This window comes from Corvus brachyrhynchos, unplaced genomic scaffold (genome assembly GCF_000691975.1).
Source record: "Corvus brachyrhynchos isolate BGI_N302 unplaced genomic scaffold, ASM69197v1 scaffold221, whole genome shotgun sequence".
In the NCBI taxonomy this organism is placed as follows: Eukaryota; Metazoa; Chordata; class Aves; order Passeriformes; family Corvidae; genus Corvus; species Corvus brachyrhynchos.
Window position 1 is genome coordinate 839,836 of NW_008236622.1, and position 17,924 is coordinate 857,759.

The following is a 17,924-nucleotide window of genomic DNA, read 5'->3' on the forward strand; positions in this document are numbered from 1 at the left end:
GTCTCAAAACCAAGTTGGGTGTTTTCCTATTTTGCCATCCTTCCCATTGTAGTTCTTTTCTGCAAACCAAATGACAAAAACATGGCAAATTTTATGTCTTGGCAAAACTGGTCAGATGAGTCACTCATGCCAAAAGAGGGAAGGAAATTTCTGCTGACTTTAAGTTAGCTGTATTAGCTCTAGTTCTGGGCATAACTGCAATTAAAACATTACTGACTTATTTATACTTTGAGGTTTTTTACTGACTTGGAACAGCAAATTAAAGGTGCTGTAGTCACAAGATGCCTTCAGCAGAAGACATGGCAGATATTACTAAACTCTGTGCTAAGTACCTCTAGACATACCTATATATGAATGAAAATGCATTGATGCTCTCCATCACTTGGACAAGGAGCACAATAATAGTTTATATTCACATGGATGTAAATGTCTATGTAAGTAACTCTAGAAATGTTTGTAGCAACTGAGATGCAGAAATTCTTCAGCAACATGAGCAGTTAATGTCAAAAGTTGCTGAACATGATCCTTGATATACAGGGTTTTTCATGTGGTAATTATAAATGCAGTCTTGAAAAACATAATTGCCACAATAAACCAATGAAATTAGTTTGTCTCTTTTGAAAGTTAATCTTTGTATTGGGATGCAGACTTACATAGAACAAAGTCATTTCTTTCAGGGAACTTGCAATGAACTGCAATAGTAAAACATTGATACAGGTTTTGGAGTTGTTTGTTTTAGTTGGTTGGTAACACTGCCAAATACTTCTGATGTTCTGTTACAGTATCAGCTGTTTGCAAAAACCACAGCTTTTTTTTTTTTTTGGGCTTTTTTTTTAAAAATACTGTAACCCCTAAATGAGATAATATCAATGATTTAATTGACTTTGAGTCATTATGGTTTGGCCATCTTACAGCAGCCTAGTTTTCACTTTTTTTTTTACACTCACAGTAAGCCTAAATTTGTGAAATACAGGTCAGGCTGTATAGGATGAGCTAGTTTTCTCAGTACTAAGCATGTGAAACATGGAGAATATGAGCAGAGTCATGATCCCAGTCTCTATTTCTTATGAGCTGAGAAGATAAGTGTTAAACTGAGATATGCACTGCATAATGTGGTTGTAGGAGTCAGCTTCCGCAAAGCTGCTGGTCTGGGCCTTTGTTCACACAGACATTAGACATCCTTTGTTTTGCCCCTCCTTCTCTTCTTCAGCAGTCATTCAATGACAAGCGTAAAAAGAACCTCTTTTCCCGAAAATTTCCCTTCTACAAGAACAAGGACCAGAGTGAGCAGGAAACCAGTGATATTGACCGTAAGTATGTGGCATTCGATGGAGAGCGAAGCACAGTAGAAGGGCCTGCTAGACTGCACTAGGGTGTTACCATGGAGACAGTTTCATGAGCTGCAACAGGCTGAAGAGCTTGTGGTGCCAATGGCAAACCAGTCTACCAAACCGGTGCAACCCTTTGTTTGCTGCTAAAATAAAACTTAACACAAGAGTATCCCAGTTTGGAATAAACTGGGCAATATTGTTGACTAACTGGAGGAGATAACTGCCTTCCAGTGCTGTCAGTGATACTTCTCTGTTTCTGACTTGGAGGAGAAGGCACAATTTGATGAAAGTATAATGGAGCTTACCAGCTTCTCAAATCAGTCCCTTTAGACTGGTTCTTCAAAGTCGTTCATTCTAATTTGATTTTGCTAATGAAGAGAGGTTACTTTGATTTTCATTGTTCTTGCCAGCACTAAAAAACAAAGTGTATTCTCAAAACGTAGTTGCATAAATTTGCTAATTTAGACCAGGTTCAAAACACTGTTCTCTGCCATTTGCATTACTGATTGCACTTCATGTGCCAGTCAAGTCAAATTCTATAGACTTATTTTCCCTGTGATGTTCTAGGAACTGTCTCCTGTCGTAGCGCCAATTTTATATATTACTGACAATTATTTTCTTTGTGATTGTCTTTTTATTGCTTGCCCTCTGGGGACTACTCTGCAGGAGGTCCCTGACGACATGGGATCAAAAGGCCTGAGTAAGTGATCAAAATACTCCCAAGTTATTTTAACCTCCATCTGAAAAATTACTACTTTTTTTTTTTTGACAGATCTCTTTGAGATTGGTGCTCTACTGGCATAAGGAGGTTGACTAAAAATGGTTCATAAGCTTTTCCTCGTTTGTAATCTTTTGGAGTTTTTGCTTTCAGGAACATGTAAAGTTTATGTGACTGTCACATTAGATTTGTTTTGTTTTTAGAAGCTTACCAGTGCTTTCTTGTTTGTCCTTAACAGTACTGTGTTTTTAAATTTGGTGATTATTTTTTAATGTTATTTATATCTTGTCCTTGTATTTTTATTTATTTAAAAATAACCTTATGGCTTTTTACAGTAATAGTACAACCATTGCCATGCTACTTTAACTAGTTACAGTTTTCACTCCTCTCTTTAGGCGACTGATGTTTACGGCTACTTAAAGCAAACAAAACTTTCCCTTAACAAATGCCATGAGAATTTTTCTGTTTGACTTGAATGCTCATGATGCTTTTAGACCAGGTGGACGGCTAACAGGGGAGACTTATAAGCATTTGTCATATTTCTATTTGAATCCAGTAAGATTCAAAAGTTGCTCTATACTCTCAGCAGATCTGTTTGTGTATACACACCTCACCACTAAATGTATTAAAATGACAAATAAAAAAAGTCAAGACCATGATTTCATCACAGGTATTAAATTCACAGTTAGGCACTTATGCAATAGGAACAGTAGTCTCTAAAGGGATGTGCCTAAGGGTCATTAAGGATAGCATTTCTTCCCAAGGCATAACTGTAAGGCTCAGTGTTTGTGAAATTACTTGTAGGCCAGTGTGCTTCCGTACCTGGCCTCAATCATGAAGTAAAAATTCTAGTCACTGTAACATTCATTTTTCAATTCTGAAATGGCTACTTTCAAAGGAATTATTCATCTAGACCAGAAGAATTTAGCAACCTTTATGGCCTTATGGTTTAGAACAAGATCAAAAGCAGCCTTTATGGCCTTATGATCATACCTAGTTTAAACTACGTAATATGGTCCAGAAATATCTCTAGATGACTCTATTCTGTAAACAGTTGGCTTCTAGTCTGTTTTTCAGCACAGACTTTTTGAAACTGCCTTACCACACTTAATTCAAGTTGTGTTACATGCTACACTGTATTTCCTCTAATTTAATCCATTATTTTCTGCTACAAGACTCTAAATGTAATCAATGAATTGCCTGCATAAAATTTGAAATGCCATCATTTTTACTCAACTCATGAAATCCCATGATTTTTACTCAAAAAAATTCATCCCGAAGTGAAAACCTAAAAATTGCAGGGTTACATGTGAATCGTGAATTAGTGTACTTTTTGTAATCTTATTTTGTGTGCTGTTTAATGTTTTTCTTTTTATTAACATCAATTCCTTTCATATGAAATTAAGCTTGATCCTGAGAGCTATGAGAAGTACCTTAAAACTTTTATATGCAGTATGTATTGATTTCAGCACTTTGATATGAGTATTGTCTTTCATCTGGATTATTTTTTGTCGATTTTCTTTCTGTTTGACTCATGCCATTGGTGTATGTTCCTTATTTTTTTCCCATTGTGTTGCAATTTCAGAGCATGTAACCTCTAATGCCAGCGATAGTGAAAGTAGTTACCGTAAGTGTTTTTAAGTTCTTTGTTTATTCAGAACCTTTGTTTTGTAGCTCTTTCTTTGGTTTTGTTTGTCTGTCTTTTCTGGGTATTTACATGTTAAATAGAACTTCCAGTCACCTTCAGGTGAAATCTGTGTTTGTGTATTTGGTGCAGTACTGCAAATTGTTCTATGTCTTTGTTTTTAAAAAACTCCCTAGAATCACTGCAAACCTCCTTTATGGATATTTTTATTGTTGCCTGTGATTTTCTTAGTTCAGCTTAATTTGAATCTGCTCCTATTTTTTTTTTTTTTTTCAAATTACGCAAGCTAGCTAGACCTGTTAAATTTAAATGTAAATTTAATACTGACAAATATAATTATATGTAGCTGAGACTTAATACTGGAAGTGTAATAACCAAACTGTGTAATCTGTCAAATAATGCCATAACTATCTAAAGTTTTTCACAACTGATAGTCAGATTGAATATGTATATACTTCAGTGAAAGTACAGATAAGCAAACATGTATTTACCCTTGCTTTCAGCTCATTTATTTTGTCAAGCATGGGTGCTTAGTATGAACTGTCTTCAAAGCATACGACACACATTCAGTGCTGGAGTCAGTTTTGATAAATCAGCATGCTAGTTCTCTCTCTCTCTCTGAAGACGTAGTGTCTTCTAAATACCACACTCAGTTTGCTTTTTCTACTAGCATAAGCTTCAGTAGTGTTAACTATTACCCAGTAGCACTCCATGTTCATGGTGGGTAATAGGCTGCATGGTGCTGCTCTACTGTGCTTTAACATGTCTTAAACCATAGCAAGAACTCGAATGCCACTGCTCATTTCCAGTGAACAGCTTCCCAGTGAGGTTGCAGTCTAGACCTGGAAGCCATGATAGACCAGAGCAGGACAACAGCAAAGCTGAGGATTTGAAGAGAAACATGAAAAGAAGAAACAGTAGAAGTCATGCAATGATTTGCTGCTCAGCTCCTGGCTGCCTGCTAACTGTGTAATGGGCACTGCAGAAATACGTAATTTATGTCAGGATAATAAGGAAGGTGGTTCATTAACAGATATATATGTTTGGAAGCTGTAGATCTTTTCAGAGGTGATGAGCCACATATTTTCTTCCAGATGATTACACTGAAGGAGAGAATGTATATACACATATGCAAAATGCTGATGATGTTGCAGACTGTAATTGAAAAGAAACCAATTGAGGGAGGCATCTGTATTGAGAGTAACACAGAACTGAGCACATATGGAAGTTGCCTTTGACAAGGAGAAATTTTAATCATTTTTAATGACACACCATTAAAACTATCTAACCATGACTATTTCTTCATAAATTTGCTGCTTTGCTCTCTTCCCTCACTACCAAGGTTTTTCTGAGAGCTTGCTTTATATACATTTAAACCTCATTATTGGTACTACTAGTTAGTTTTTTACTCTATTGTTACTTGAGAAGCCAGGATTTTATTGTAAATGTCATGGATTTGCTTATGTCAATGTGTAACTCTGAGCACTTTTTATTAAAATATTCTTTTAATTTCTTCTTACTGCTGTCTAATATGAAAGTTATCTTGATTACAGATGAGTACGGTTGTTCAAAAGGTTCATTCCATTAATACTAATTTTTCTAAAGTATTGAAAAGCAGTGACAATATATACTTTTTGCCCTCGATCAGGGGATGCTTTTCACTTGTTCTTATCTCTTTAGTAGTCTGCATAACTAATCTTTGACCTTATAGCAATGTGACTTCTCCAAAGAAATATCTAATTATACGTGAGCTGGATCTTTCATAGATGAGTTGATAGTTGGTGACTCCCTATTCCTCTCCCTAGCCTAAAAAGGGTTCTGAAAGTATATACTGTCCTTCTAAAATCCATTTGCATGAGTAACTTTTTGAGATATTAAAATGTACAGGTTGCATGGTTTTGTGTCTGTCTTAAGGTATTCCTCACTTGCAGCAATTTAGGAAATTAAAGTCTTCCTTCATGTATTGCTGTAGGACAGTTTGAATGCAAACTTATTGCAAACTAAGAGAAATATTTCTGTTAATGAAATGGTAAAATTTAGATTTAAAATATCAGTGGCATTTGCTTTGAAATAGAGATAGATATATAGAAGCAATATATGAATTTATAGAAGTCTTTGTCTTTCCTCTGTTTCTACACAACTGTGGTGTAGCCTTGGTATGTTCTTTTGCCTGTTTTAAGTATGGCTTATGAACATCAAAGAATGCTCCAAAATTAGACAAGTTAAATACTTGAGGACTGTATTTTCTTCAGTTCAAAGCTATGTCATATAATTTGAGCTTGTATCTTCAGAATTATAAATTCTCTGCTGTCACAGTTAATTTTTAGTTATGTCATTGAAAGAAATTTTACTCAGAGATATGTTAGACTAGAAGTAATCTTTTAGAGACATGGCAACTGAGGTATATTTCAGATGCTTTCACTAACATTTAAAAAGCCTACAGCTGTCAAAATTCAAGATTGAGTTATTTTAGTTTCATTCACTGCTAATGTGCTTCCTGGAGCTGAGAACAATCCAAAGCATTCCTTGCTTTCAACTTTGTCTTTAAAAATTAATTGATAAAATAGTAGTTGTTTAGTATATACAGTCGTAGCGTTTTTGGTAGAATTAGAGTGGCTGAAGATGTTTATATAAATGCCAGTTCATGGTAAAGTTAATGGAAGATCTGTACACCTTGACATACATGGTTACCAGCCATGTATAAATATGGAAAAATGTAATTGTAAATGCTGGCTTCAGAGGATGGAGAATGCTCCCGATGCGGGTGGCACTGCTCTAGCAGTGAATGACAGCATGCATGTGTTGCATCCAGGACATGTGGGGAACAGCATCTCAGCAATGCTTGAAAGTTCTTCTTGTGCTTGACACCAGCTTGACATGCCAACATACACCAGGAAGTTATTTATACGGTATGCGTCTTATGCTTTAAAGCTTGGTGTTTGGCTTAGCTTTGTGAGTTTTGTAATTCATCGCTCTTGAAAGATGTCCCTCATCAGTATCATCAGTATTGTAATGCATATTGCTGAACAATGTCTGTATCGTTATAGTCCATGGAGTGACTCAGCTTAAATATGTTGCTTTAGGAAAAAATACATTCATATGTCTTTGCCTTTACATTTTAGGTGGCCAGGAGGAATATGTGTTGTCATATGAACCAGTCAATCAACAAGAAGGTTTGTAGATCTCGCTCAGTAAAAAATAATTTGAATTGTTAGAATGCTTCATGTACCTTTATGTACTAAGCACCATTATAAACAACTTCACCCTTTTAAACTTACTGTTATTCAAATGAATAAATCATAAAGGCATAAATTATTAAATAAAATGTCTAAATTATTTAATGCAAAATCCAAAGGTGGGCTACTTCAATAATTTCTTGTGTGGTTTATATTGTGGAAGGAAATGTAGTATGCTTAACAGTTTCATCAGTGAGAACCTTGGAAATTATCGTTTTCTTCTGTTTCATATTGCCTTAGCATTCTCACTGTTTCTGTCACAGCAAAAAGTGTATGAATAGATCACTTGTCTATTTACCAACTTTAATTGAAATGTCTCTGAACAGTCTCCCATTTCTGTATGGACTTCTTACGTGGCTAATTTGGTTAACAATTGCCAAGGGATTTTTTCCAGAAAAAAAGTAAAATTTAATGAAATGGAAATCAATAGGAGAAAATATTTTCTCACACTTGCATTTAAAAAAAAAATGCTTTTCACTGATTTCCAGTGGAATGGTTTTGTGTCTCTTCACCTTGGTCTTGATTGTGATTCACTGTGTGAATATAGACACAATTTTTAGTGTTCCCAATCACTGGTACAGGTGCTTTACATTATTTGATACATAGCTCATATACTTGTAAATTATTCTGATGAAAGGAATGTCCTTTGGGAATACTTATCTGTTACCTATCAAATCAGATGGCAGTCAAAGTAAATATACATCACATATTCACAGGAATTTTGAGTGCCGAGATTTCATTTTTGGTTTCCTGCAGTGAGTGGTGTGGCCAAGTTGTTTTTGCAACACATACACCTGTATAGACTTTCCACTCTGACTTGATAATCATGGCACAAAGGCCTCAGTTTATCAGTAATCTTCCAGAAGTAGTAAAAATTGTTATACAAGGCTAATATAGACTACATTATTTATGTAATATAATTTGAATTATTGCAAAATGCCAAATAAAGTTATGGATGAGAAATGCTTGAATTAAGACTCTACTAGAAATTGGGAGATGGTAGCCCTCTTTGATATAAAGTAAATTATGCCTAAACTAGGAAACTGGAGTTTTGTCACCCTCACAGGAGCAGCTGCTGGTCTGTGTGTGCCCCCTCGCCAGAGGGACTCACAATGGGAGAAAAAGCAAAGATTTTTGTTATTTAATTAATAAGCTGATAGTTACTGGATTCAAGACATTCCTCTTATGAATATAGTAATGCAGTGGAAAGGAAATAGCTCCGAGTCAAATTAAAATATGTTTAATATGCCAGACTTTAATTAATTGGTACTCATTTGTGCAGACAGATTTGAACCTAAAATTAAAATTTTTACTGCTGAAATTACATGATCGTGACAACATACTTGGGCATTATTGTCTTAATGGTTCTTAAAGTGTGATTAGACATAATCTACTTAAGCTTAATTTTCAACTAAAACCCCTTTATTATAAATAATTAAACTACTTTTAAAAGATACTACACTTAATTTTGTAAGGGTGTTAATAGTTACAGAAACTATTTATAGTTGAGTCATTTTGTATGTGAGTGCTTAATTGTGGTCTTACAGGAAAAGAAGCTTCTTCCAACAGACACAGAATGTCATGAACTGTGCTGCTGCTTAGGTGTCTCTTTGAATTGAAAAGATTTTCAAACCTCCCCTCTTTCCTTTTTCCATTAAAATTTAGGATGTTACTTTGTGAAAAGGGTTTTTTTTTCCCCAAAGCCTTCATAATTTAAGACTCATTTTCAATCACTGAGGATGATGATTTGAGAGTGAAGGTCTAACATCTTACTATGACTATGATATTAACTGATTTATGTTCTTCAACGTGTTTTTATTCTCTTCAGAAGTACATATTCTTTTAAGTATTAAAATCATTGCTATGTGAGAAAGCTTATTTTGATGAACTCTTAAAAGTTAATAATCATATGAAATATAACTGATGTTATTCCTTTATGTTTAATAGTCAGTTACACTCGACCTGTGATTGTTTTGGGACCCATGAAAGATAGAATAAATGATGACCTGATCTCAGAATTTCCAGACAAGTTTGGCTCATGTGTTCCACGTAAGTTTCAGCAAACACTAAGGCAATTTTAAATTATACTTTTCTCTTAATTTTTTAATAGACATCCTCTGTTTCTTGGGTTAAAAAAAAGTTAATATATTGTTTAAACTTTATAGACCTATCTTAATGTTGTCAATTTGTTTGTGAAAATTTTGCAGTATAAATGGGAGACTTTTTGGATATTGTAGCGAAAAAAAGTCACTGTTTTTTATTTTCCTTTAAAAACTACTGGTTTATATTTAAAGATACTACTAGACCAAAACGAGATTATGAGGTGGATGGACGTGATTACCATTTTGTCACTTCTCGAGAGCAAATGGAGAAGGATATTCAGGATCACAAATTCATTGAAGCTGGCCAGTACAATAATCATCTTTATGGAACAAGTGTCCAATCAGTGCGAGAAGTAGCAGAAAAGGTAAATCAGTGCCACTTACTTTCTTTTACTGAGGTGATTATATGCCTGTGCTGACAGGGAAAAAGAGAAGAATGGCAAGAAGCCATTAGGAACACTCTGACTTCTAAAGGAAATTGTATAAAACTAGAAACAAAGCACATTGTCACAGATGCATTTAAGGAAATAATGAAGCTTTGGAATAATGAAAGCATCATGATTAAATTGTGGGAAAAGAGCAATGATGTTGTGCCCTCTCATTTAAAGAGAATATAGAAGAAATAATTGGAATCATAGGCTAATGAGCTGAGCTCACATACATAGATCATTAACTAATTAAGGTAGTGCTGGTAGAATTAATTAATATGATGATCCCTTTGACATAGACCTGTGTAGAAGAAAACTTGTAAAAATGTTATTCCTTGTGCTCCTCATAGTTTTAGCTAACAAAGGGAAAAGAGTAAATGTAAAGAATTTAATTTTAAAAGTATTTTTTTCCATAACTACACTTATATTTTGAAGATTGACCTTACTGTTTCTATCCCAAAGTGATTTGAGTTAACTATTTCTTGCAAATTCTACTTATTTCTAAAGTCAATCTGAAGTTGACTTGATCTGTCTGAAAAAAAGTGGGAAAAAGAAAGTGTATGTCTGAGAGTGCTTGTCCTAAAGAAAAATTTTTGGTGAAAATTTTTTGCAAATGTTCCATGTTGAGTTGATGAATGTTGCTCTATTGCTTACAAATCCAGTGCATTTACAGTAGCCAATGTTATCTGATTTCTGTGAGAGAAGGACCAGCTATTTTCTAGGTGGGAACTCACAAGTGTGGGCACAGTCAGTCTGGACATGCAGAGGGTAAGTATGGGTAACCCATGGGCCACAGGAGTGTAGTTAAGTCCTCTGGAAAACTCTGTAGACCATTTTGACCAAATGGGTGAGTATTGCTATTTCTGGCAAATGAATTTACTGGAAGCAAAACCAGGGCAAACATGGTGAGATTCTGTGGGTCAAGTGATGTTTTCTTCTCCTGTCTTTCTCACCATAGGGAATGGAACCTGGCCCTGTGGGATATAGTGAGAAAAGCAAAGGAAAGAATATTAATTACAGAATTGTTCAAGTAAATGAACAGTACTTTGTATGGGAGGCTGAACAAAGCTGTGAAATTATCATATGTGGATAAATGATGAAACTGTTGAACAGCTTAAACATTATAAATCTGTTGGCAGTGGCTTCACTTGGTGGCACGAATACAATCCTTCAGTTCCATCCTGGACCTGAAAGTGGCTCTGTTCTTTTGTCCATCTGTTGGGATTAGTAAGGTACAAAATTGCTGTGAATCTTTCACAAATGGACATGAAGAACAAAGTATTACCGAATGTCTCCATGCAGTTAAATGTCTTGCACAGGCACTGTGGGACTTTGGGTAGATGCAGCAACTTCTCAGTTGCAGCTAACTTTATTTTTCTGGGAAGCAATGGCCTGTCCTTCAGAACTTTACTTCAAAATCATGACAGGGCTGCAAACTGGTTGATCTGGGACTACTCCCATCCTTGTATTCTTTTCCATCTTGCTGAAAAGATGAGTCTTTTCAGTGGGTTTTATTGCTGGGATACAAAAGATGATTTCCAGGTTTTCTACTTGGATGAATTTAGGAGAAGACAGAACAGAAGTGACTGCTATTGCCCCAAAAGAACCAGAAACAGTATTCTTAAAATAGCTTTCAGTTGTGTTCATTTGCCCATGCTTCCAGCTGATCCCTGTCTCTCTCGTTTCCTTACCCGCAATGGTAACAGCTAAAGATGCTTTCTGATGTCATTGTTCAGTTATAGAGGGCACTGGCTGCTGTGCTGTGCTTCTCAATCAGATGCAGTGCAAGTAAGGAACTAAAATATGTAAAATATTATTCTAAATGCACTGTGCAAAGAGTAAAATAGCTTCCCTGGATGAAAACATGATAGTATCACGATGTACTTGTGTTTCTTTTCCTTGTCTTTCACTTGAAAAGAATTTTCATATCCTCTTTCCTTTGGAATCATCAGCAGTTTGCAAATCTCTGTGTCTTGAGGCCACAGTTAATGAACATTCATTGCTGATTTGGATTAAACTGTCACGGTTATATCCCATAAAGTCCAGCACAGGTACTGTGCTGGCTCTCTAGCCCTTCACCCTTTGCCCCAAATCCTTTGGCTCCTGGCTTAAGTTGTTGGGCCAAACACAGCAAATAGTGTTTTATTTGAAAAAGAAAAAAGGACTAAGTAATGCTCTTAATTCTCAGTTCTCAGAGCATGTGCCACATTTAAAGATGTGGACAGATGAGCACATGTAAAATACTCTGCTAGGACATACAGACACCTTTTTTAAATGTTACCAGTTGGCATCCAAACCCATGGACTGGATCTGGGAAACAGCTATCATTAGCTGAAAGCAAACAGACATATGCGTTGTTCATGTGGGAAGAACACTTCTCTTTAAGAATTCCTGAAATAAAATTCTGATTTTGTTGTGCAAGAGATCAAATGTAAACGATCCTAGTTATTTCTTCTGCCAGGAAGCAGAAGCATGTCAGTAATTTCAGACATTCCTCCAGGAATGATCTCCCAGGAGTTCAGGAATGCTGTTGTACGGTATGAGTAACCTTTGGTTATATGGTACTTGCGGGTTTGTATCCTGGCTCACAGATTTCTGCAATTCATATTGGTCACCGCTAAAGAAAAAGCTTTTCTTAATGTACTCACCTGAGAGTGGTTTTCTGTTCCTCTTCCCCTGTACTCCTCTAAAATGATGGTATGCAAAATTAATCCTCTGCTACTCAGAAAGGAAAGAAATAAAAATGTGTGATGTGGAAATGAGCATATCTGAGATGGAAGGAGCTGAGAACAGGAAGAGCCTTTGAAGTGAAGCTGGAAAATTCTTTATAGTGGGAGTATACAGAGGAGTAGGAAAGCAGCCTTACCACATTGTCTTCCAGCTGCCCAAAGAATGGTCAAGTTACATTTGTTTCTCAAGAGATGAACAATAAATCAACACAAATAAATTGCATTCACCATCTCCAATGTGGTATTTCTGCTGGGTGGTACCTGGGGGAGGAGAGGGCTTTTGTGCAGTTCCATCTGAAGATTCTATGGTGGCGTATTTCCCTGCCAACAGGGTTGTCACTCCCTCAGGTATACCAGTTAAGTCATCTGGCTCCTCTCTAAACTGCATCTGTGACATGGCCACCTCCCTAAAGCATCCTCAAATTAGTACCAAAACAAAGCAAAATAAAAAATTTGTTGGTGTGGTTGAAGTCCAGCTGCTCCTCTGTACAATTCTGCGTTGCTGATTGGGCTGCAACCTGTGATGAAGAGAGGAAGGAAGAAAGAAGGGTCAGGAACATCTCAAATGATGTCTGAGCCAACAGAAGAGATTGGGGGACCTTGTGCCAAAGTGGTGAAATCACAGTATCATTGATGCAAATAATCTAATTTTGTTGGTTTCAGTGGAGACATGTTTTCTCTTCTAAATTATTATGCTATGCTACTTGTGACTTAAACTTTACTTAGTGCCATTTTCCCTTCTCTGTCACTTTTTAGGGTAAACATTGCATTCTTGATGTTTCTGGTAATGCGATCAAAAGGTTGCAGATTGCCCAGCTGTACCCAATCTCCATTTTTATTAAACCCAAAACAGTGGAAAATATCATGTGAGTAAAAGTAAAGTACCTCAGGCTAAATTGTTTGAGACTGTTGTATTTGAAAAGCCAACCGCAAGTTATATGCAGACAATTGTAATGTTTGCATTTTAAATAATATTTAATTCCCTGAGTTTAATTTTTAGGAACTTTAAGATGGACCTTCTAATCCAAATTAAAGTGCTTGGGAACAAATGCCATTGTGTTTAATTCCATGCAACATAATGCCAGAACAGCTTATTTCCACTACAGTCTTTGCTTGGTGTCTTTAGGGTTAACCCTCTTATTAGGATTAATACTCAAACAGTTTAAAACTTTAAAGACTCCAAGTATTTGACAGTAGTTTAAAAAAGGTATGATGTTTTCCCTTTCAGGGAAATGAATAAACGCTTAACAGAAGAGCAAGCCAGGAAGACATTTGAGAGAGCCATGAAACTGGAGCAAGAATTTACTGAACACTTCACAGGTATGTTTTGCTTGTGACTGCTCACTTGCCAGAGTTGAAATTTTATTGCTTGCTGTAAAAATAGTACTTGCCTAACCACTGAGATAGTGAGCTTTGTTTTTCAGATGACCTGTGATTACTTTGAGGTATAGAGTCATCTTAGTATCTCTACACTGATTTCACTTTGATCAATTAATGTAATAGACACAAAAATTTACTGGGAACCTAATTTAGGTTTTAAAAACTCTAAGACTTTCTACCATTTTCCTGGGTATTGAAATGCAGAGGTTTGTTTTGTTGGTGTCTTTTACACTTAAAGATTTTATTTGCAGACCTGAAATTGCTCAGCAAAGCTACTTGTAGGAAATTGTTAATTACCTTTTTTCTTTTAAATTGGGAAGATGATCAAGCATAATGGTAAATGAAGCCTCTGAAAATTGAACACGCTACAGCATTATGGTACTTAGGGAATCAAATTTGTGCATGCCATGGGCCACACTGTAACAGCAAGGGACGGGCTGCAGTCACTCACACTGTGCTCTTCTTCTCATTGTGGCTTCTAATGCAGGGAGGATGGTCAAGTCATGACCTTCAGGAGCCCAGAAATGAACCTTCCCTGTTCCTACCCTGACAGACCTTTCCTTTCCCTTATATTCTCTTTTGCAGTGTTTTAGTGTTTGCTGCCCCATTTACTTCTTTTCTCTGACATGACTCCTTTGTCCAGTTCTTTTCCCCACATCCTGTGTGGGGAGAGCTGTGAATGCAGCAGTCTGCTTCAGCTGGGCAGAGACACAGGATGTGGTGATGGCTTCACAGGGAGGAACCAGCATATTCCCTGCCCAGTCTTCCTGTGCCTTGTTCTCTGCATTTTGTGCTACCCAGTTGTCAGTTTATCCCAAGACTGTACCTTGCTCTTCCCATAGCTGTCTATCTGTCTGCACCCAGAAAGTTACGGGACTCTCAACATATCTTGAAAATTCTTCCTATTATAGAGTCCCTTACCAAATAGCTTGCAAGTGTATTAGCTTTGTTGTTCAGAAAATGAATGAGTGTATTTTAATACATATCAATTACATATTTAGTCAGTAACTGGTATTATCCCAGGCTGTCTCAGGGCATTATATAGGACACTTTTCCAAGAAATTAAGGGACATAAATCACGATGTTTCAAAAACCTAAAAGACTTTTCAAATGCTGTAGTGTTTAGATCCATGATTTTTCTCCAGAGTATAAGGCTTGCTGACAAAGGAAGATGGTCAGACTTCTCTCCTTGATAATCACGTTACAACCAGAAATTCTTTTCTGAATCTGTCTGAGATACTTGAAGGCATTATAGATCCCAATTACAGTGTGGAGTCTGCCACCCATGTGAGTCAGGTAGTAAAACACAAAGTGTGAGTATTCCCTAATCTGTGAAAAAATACCACGTCCTGTGGTAACTGATACCAACTTCAACAACAGTTTCCGTTTCCACAGACTTTAGCTTAACGTGAAGCACATGAAAAGCACATCTTTTGCAACTTTCAGGTTAGTGAGGTTTGGAAGAGCTGTGGTTGAACTTAGCTGGAGAGAAGGTGCTGAAGCTTGTGGCCTATTTGCATTGCAAAGACATTTCTAATTCTTTCTAATGCACTGTTGTGCTGTGAACATTGCAGTTGGCCTGTGGCAATGGAGCAGCCTCTGCCCACAGGCAGTACAGCATTGGGCTGCAGATAGGGAGAAAGTTTTTAAGAGATGAGAATGCAATGGTAGGAATAAAATGGAACTAATTTGCATGAAAGCAAAGCTTGGAAGCTGTAGTACTCTTAATGCACAGAAGAGTGAGTCTGACTTGCCTCCAAAACTCTTTCATGCTAAACTTCTTGGATTATTGACACTGAGATTGTGACACTAATTAAAAAGAAGTTGCTGTCTTACAGTGATTGCTCTTCCAGGCTGAAGTGTTGGTAAGAACAGCTCAAACTTCATCTTCATTTTCACCAGACCATACTTTATTCTCATATGTCAGAACACATTCATATTGGCTCATTTCTAATTATTTTCTAGCCTTGGCAAAAATATATCTTAACTTACACCATAGAAATGAGTATAGATTGTGCTTTTAACTCTATTAAGAAGCCTCTTGTCTATAAAACTTAAATCTGTTGTCTGGACAACAAACTGTGAGTTTCTCCTCTTTTTAGCCAAAAGCAAAGGTAGAGCTAGCAGGTAGACATTGCAAGGTCAGGCAGCCTTGCTGTGCCAGCTTCAGGATCGAGCGGAAGAGTTCACCAGCCTGTGAGGACACAGCCCTGCACTGTCTTGCTTTGTGTTGGGAACACAAATGAAAGTTGGGCCAAAAACAATACTGGAGGATGTGAATTGACTCAGGCAAATTGGAACATGTGGCTAGGAAAAAGTTAAAAAACTCCTTGGTTGTATGTATATACTTGGTAAGACAGTGGAAGCCACTCCATGTCCCCAAGGAAGCTCTGTATGTGTCCTGCAGTACCAGTCTGTGCTTCACTCCAGCACAGAAATCGGGAATGTCCATGGGTGTCTGTTCCTTCAGCAATCAGAAATCCTCCTGCCACTCTGAGGGGAAAGAGCAGCTTGGCGTGGAGCAGCCTGGTTTCTGCACGGAGCGAGGAGGGATGATTGCTGATTGCCACATTATGTTTTGCAGCTATTGTCCAGGGAGACACACTGGAGGAAATCTACAACCAAGTGAAACAAATCATAGAGGAACAGTCTGGTCCTTACATCTGGGTTCCAGCAAAGGAAAAATTATGAAAACAGATTTTTATTTTTCATTTTCTAACTGACATCACCTACTACATCTGACAACTCTTAAGCCCTTCCAGTGGAGCCTGCCTCTAGTTCTTTCCAGCGTGGTTCATACCCTAACCATCACATTCTACAGTTCCCACAATGCTTTACATTTGGTGTCTCTCTTAGTTTAAATAATTTGTATTATTGTGTGTTGTTGGTTTGCCATTTTTCAAACATGACAGTGGAATGGCCTGACCAGCTATTAGTTTAGGGTGGGGGTGGGAGGGAATTGCTTGGTAAAATTCCTTAATGTTTAAGGGAAAGTAACTTTCAAAGATTTTTCAAAAAGCTTTATAGACATTCTTTTAAAATTTCATAACAATTGAAAGAAATGTTGTATTCAAGGAAGTTGTAAATTATGAGTAACTTTGCACGCTTAACTTTAATAGCATGGTTTGGTCAGGGCAATCAATTTCAGGTTTTATTTTCTGAGTTCAATCCTCTTGTCACAGTATTTTCTTTTCTTTCCAGGCAGTTAGAAAGAAACTTTCAAATTTTGAGTTAGCATTTTCATTAAGTCCCATTACTACTCCTGAAGAGATATTCATTTTCATAATTTCATATGGATATTCTTATAATCTATTTTTTCATTTTTTGCCAATAAAATTGCTAGGGACAAAGATGTGTAATGTTTTTAATCTTCCTCATGAAACACTATTTATAGTGTGTTACAGAAATTCTTTATAGATAATGATCATCACACTTTTTGAGCCTAAAAATATGTTTAGGTGCTAGGAAACCTTGTATTTTTCAGAGGAATGCCAAATTTCCATTGGCAGTAATTCAGAAAACAGCTGCAGAGATGGTCATTAGGGCAATGAAAGAATGATTCATAGCCTAAAAATGTGTGTGTTCTTAGGGGTCAGATTTTAATGAATATTTTACCCACAATAACTGCCTATTTTGTTATAATAAATATATATATATTAAACTTTCTTTAACTAAACTCTGTAACTATGGGAATTATTTTCTTTACATAGTTGCGCACACATATAAATATATATATATAAAATATATATTTTTCTTTTACCACCTACTCCTAGCTTTTTGTTTTGAATACAAAAAAAAAAATTAGAATTTACCTTCCTTAATCACGGAAAAATCAAATGGGCTGTGATGGCTGGGCATGAAGTCCAGGGAATATTAGTACAAGAAAAAAATACTTGCAAGTTCTCCTCTTTTCTATGGAACTCCAGGTATTTCTCTTCCCCCGTCCCCTTTGTAATATGCATGTCTTAACCAAAGGGAGAATTCAGAGTCAACAATATATTTTTTTCTGTACATGTTCGTCTTGGATTGCACAGTCACAAGATTTTCCATTTGCAATGCACAAAATTCTGTGCTGAATGTTATGGATACGTTGTACCAAAACCTCCAATAATGAAATTCTCTAATTCCTGTGTTACTTGGTACCTGCCATTGCTTGTTTGCAACGGATTGTTTTTGAGAGGGATGTACTTATGGCAGTCATGGGGCAGTCACACAACCAAATCACCTTTGGTTTGTAAAGAATTACCAACACTATCCATTCCATTTGTTAGAAAGAGGAGAACAGCTAATAAACTTTATTGTACAATATATTTGTCAAGCGTGTTTTTAATTATGATAAATACAGGTGTTATAGC

At 36.4% G+C, this 17,924-nt stretch overlaps 1 protein-coding gene across 24 annotated transcripts in view; it reads left to right on the plus strand.

The window, feature by feature from the left end:
- Nucleotides 1-17,877, plus strand: part of DLG1 (discs large MAGUK scaffold protein 1) — a 149,279-nt gene extending 131,402 nt beyond the window's left edge. For 11 of the 24 annotated variants that reach the window (XM_017726441.1, XM_017726438.1, XM_008644129.2 and 8 more), the window contains 8 exons: nt 1,211-1,310; nt 3,635-3,676; nt 6,817-6,867; nt 8,878-8,979; nt 9,225-9,397; nt 12,946-13,055; nt 13,418-13,509; nt 16,154-17,877. In XM_017726441.1, the coding sequence (XP_017581930.1) occupies nt 1,211-1,310; nt 3,635-3,676; nt 6,817-6,867; nt 8,878-8,979; nt 9,225-9,397; nt 12,946-13,055; nt 13,418-13,509; nt 16,154-16,260 (777 nt within the window). In that variant the 3' untranslated portion in view covers nt 16,261-17,877. Of the gene's footprint in view, nt 1-1,210; nt 1,311-1,997; nt 2,032-3,634; nt 3,677-5,232; nt 5,269-6,816; nt 6,868-8,877; nt 8,980-9,224; nt 9,398-12,945; nt 13,056-13,417; nt 13,510-16,153 lie in introns of those variants that run through there. The other 13 variants (XM_017726430.1, XM_017726431.1, XM_008644131.2 and 10 more) reach the window with 8 other exon arrangements.
- The last annotated feature ends 47 nt before the right edge of the window (nt 17,878-17,924 follow it).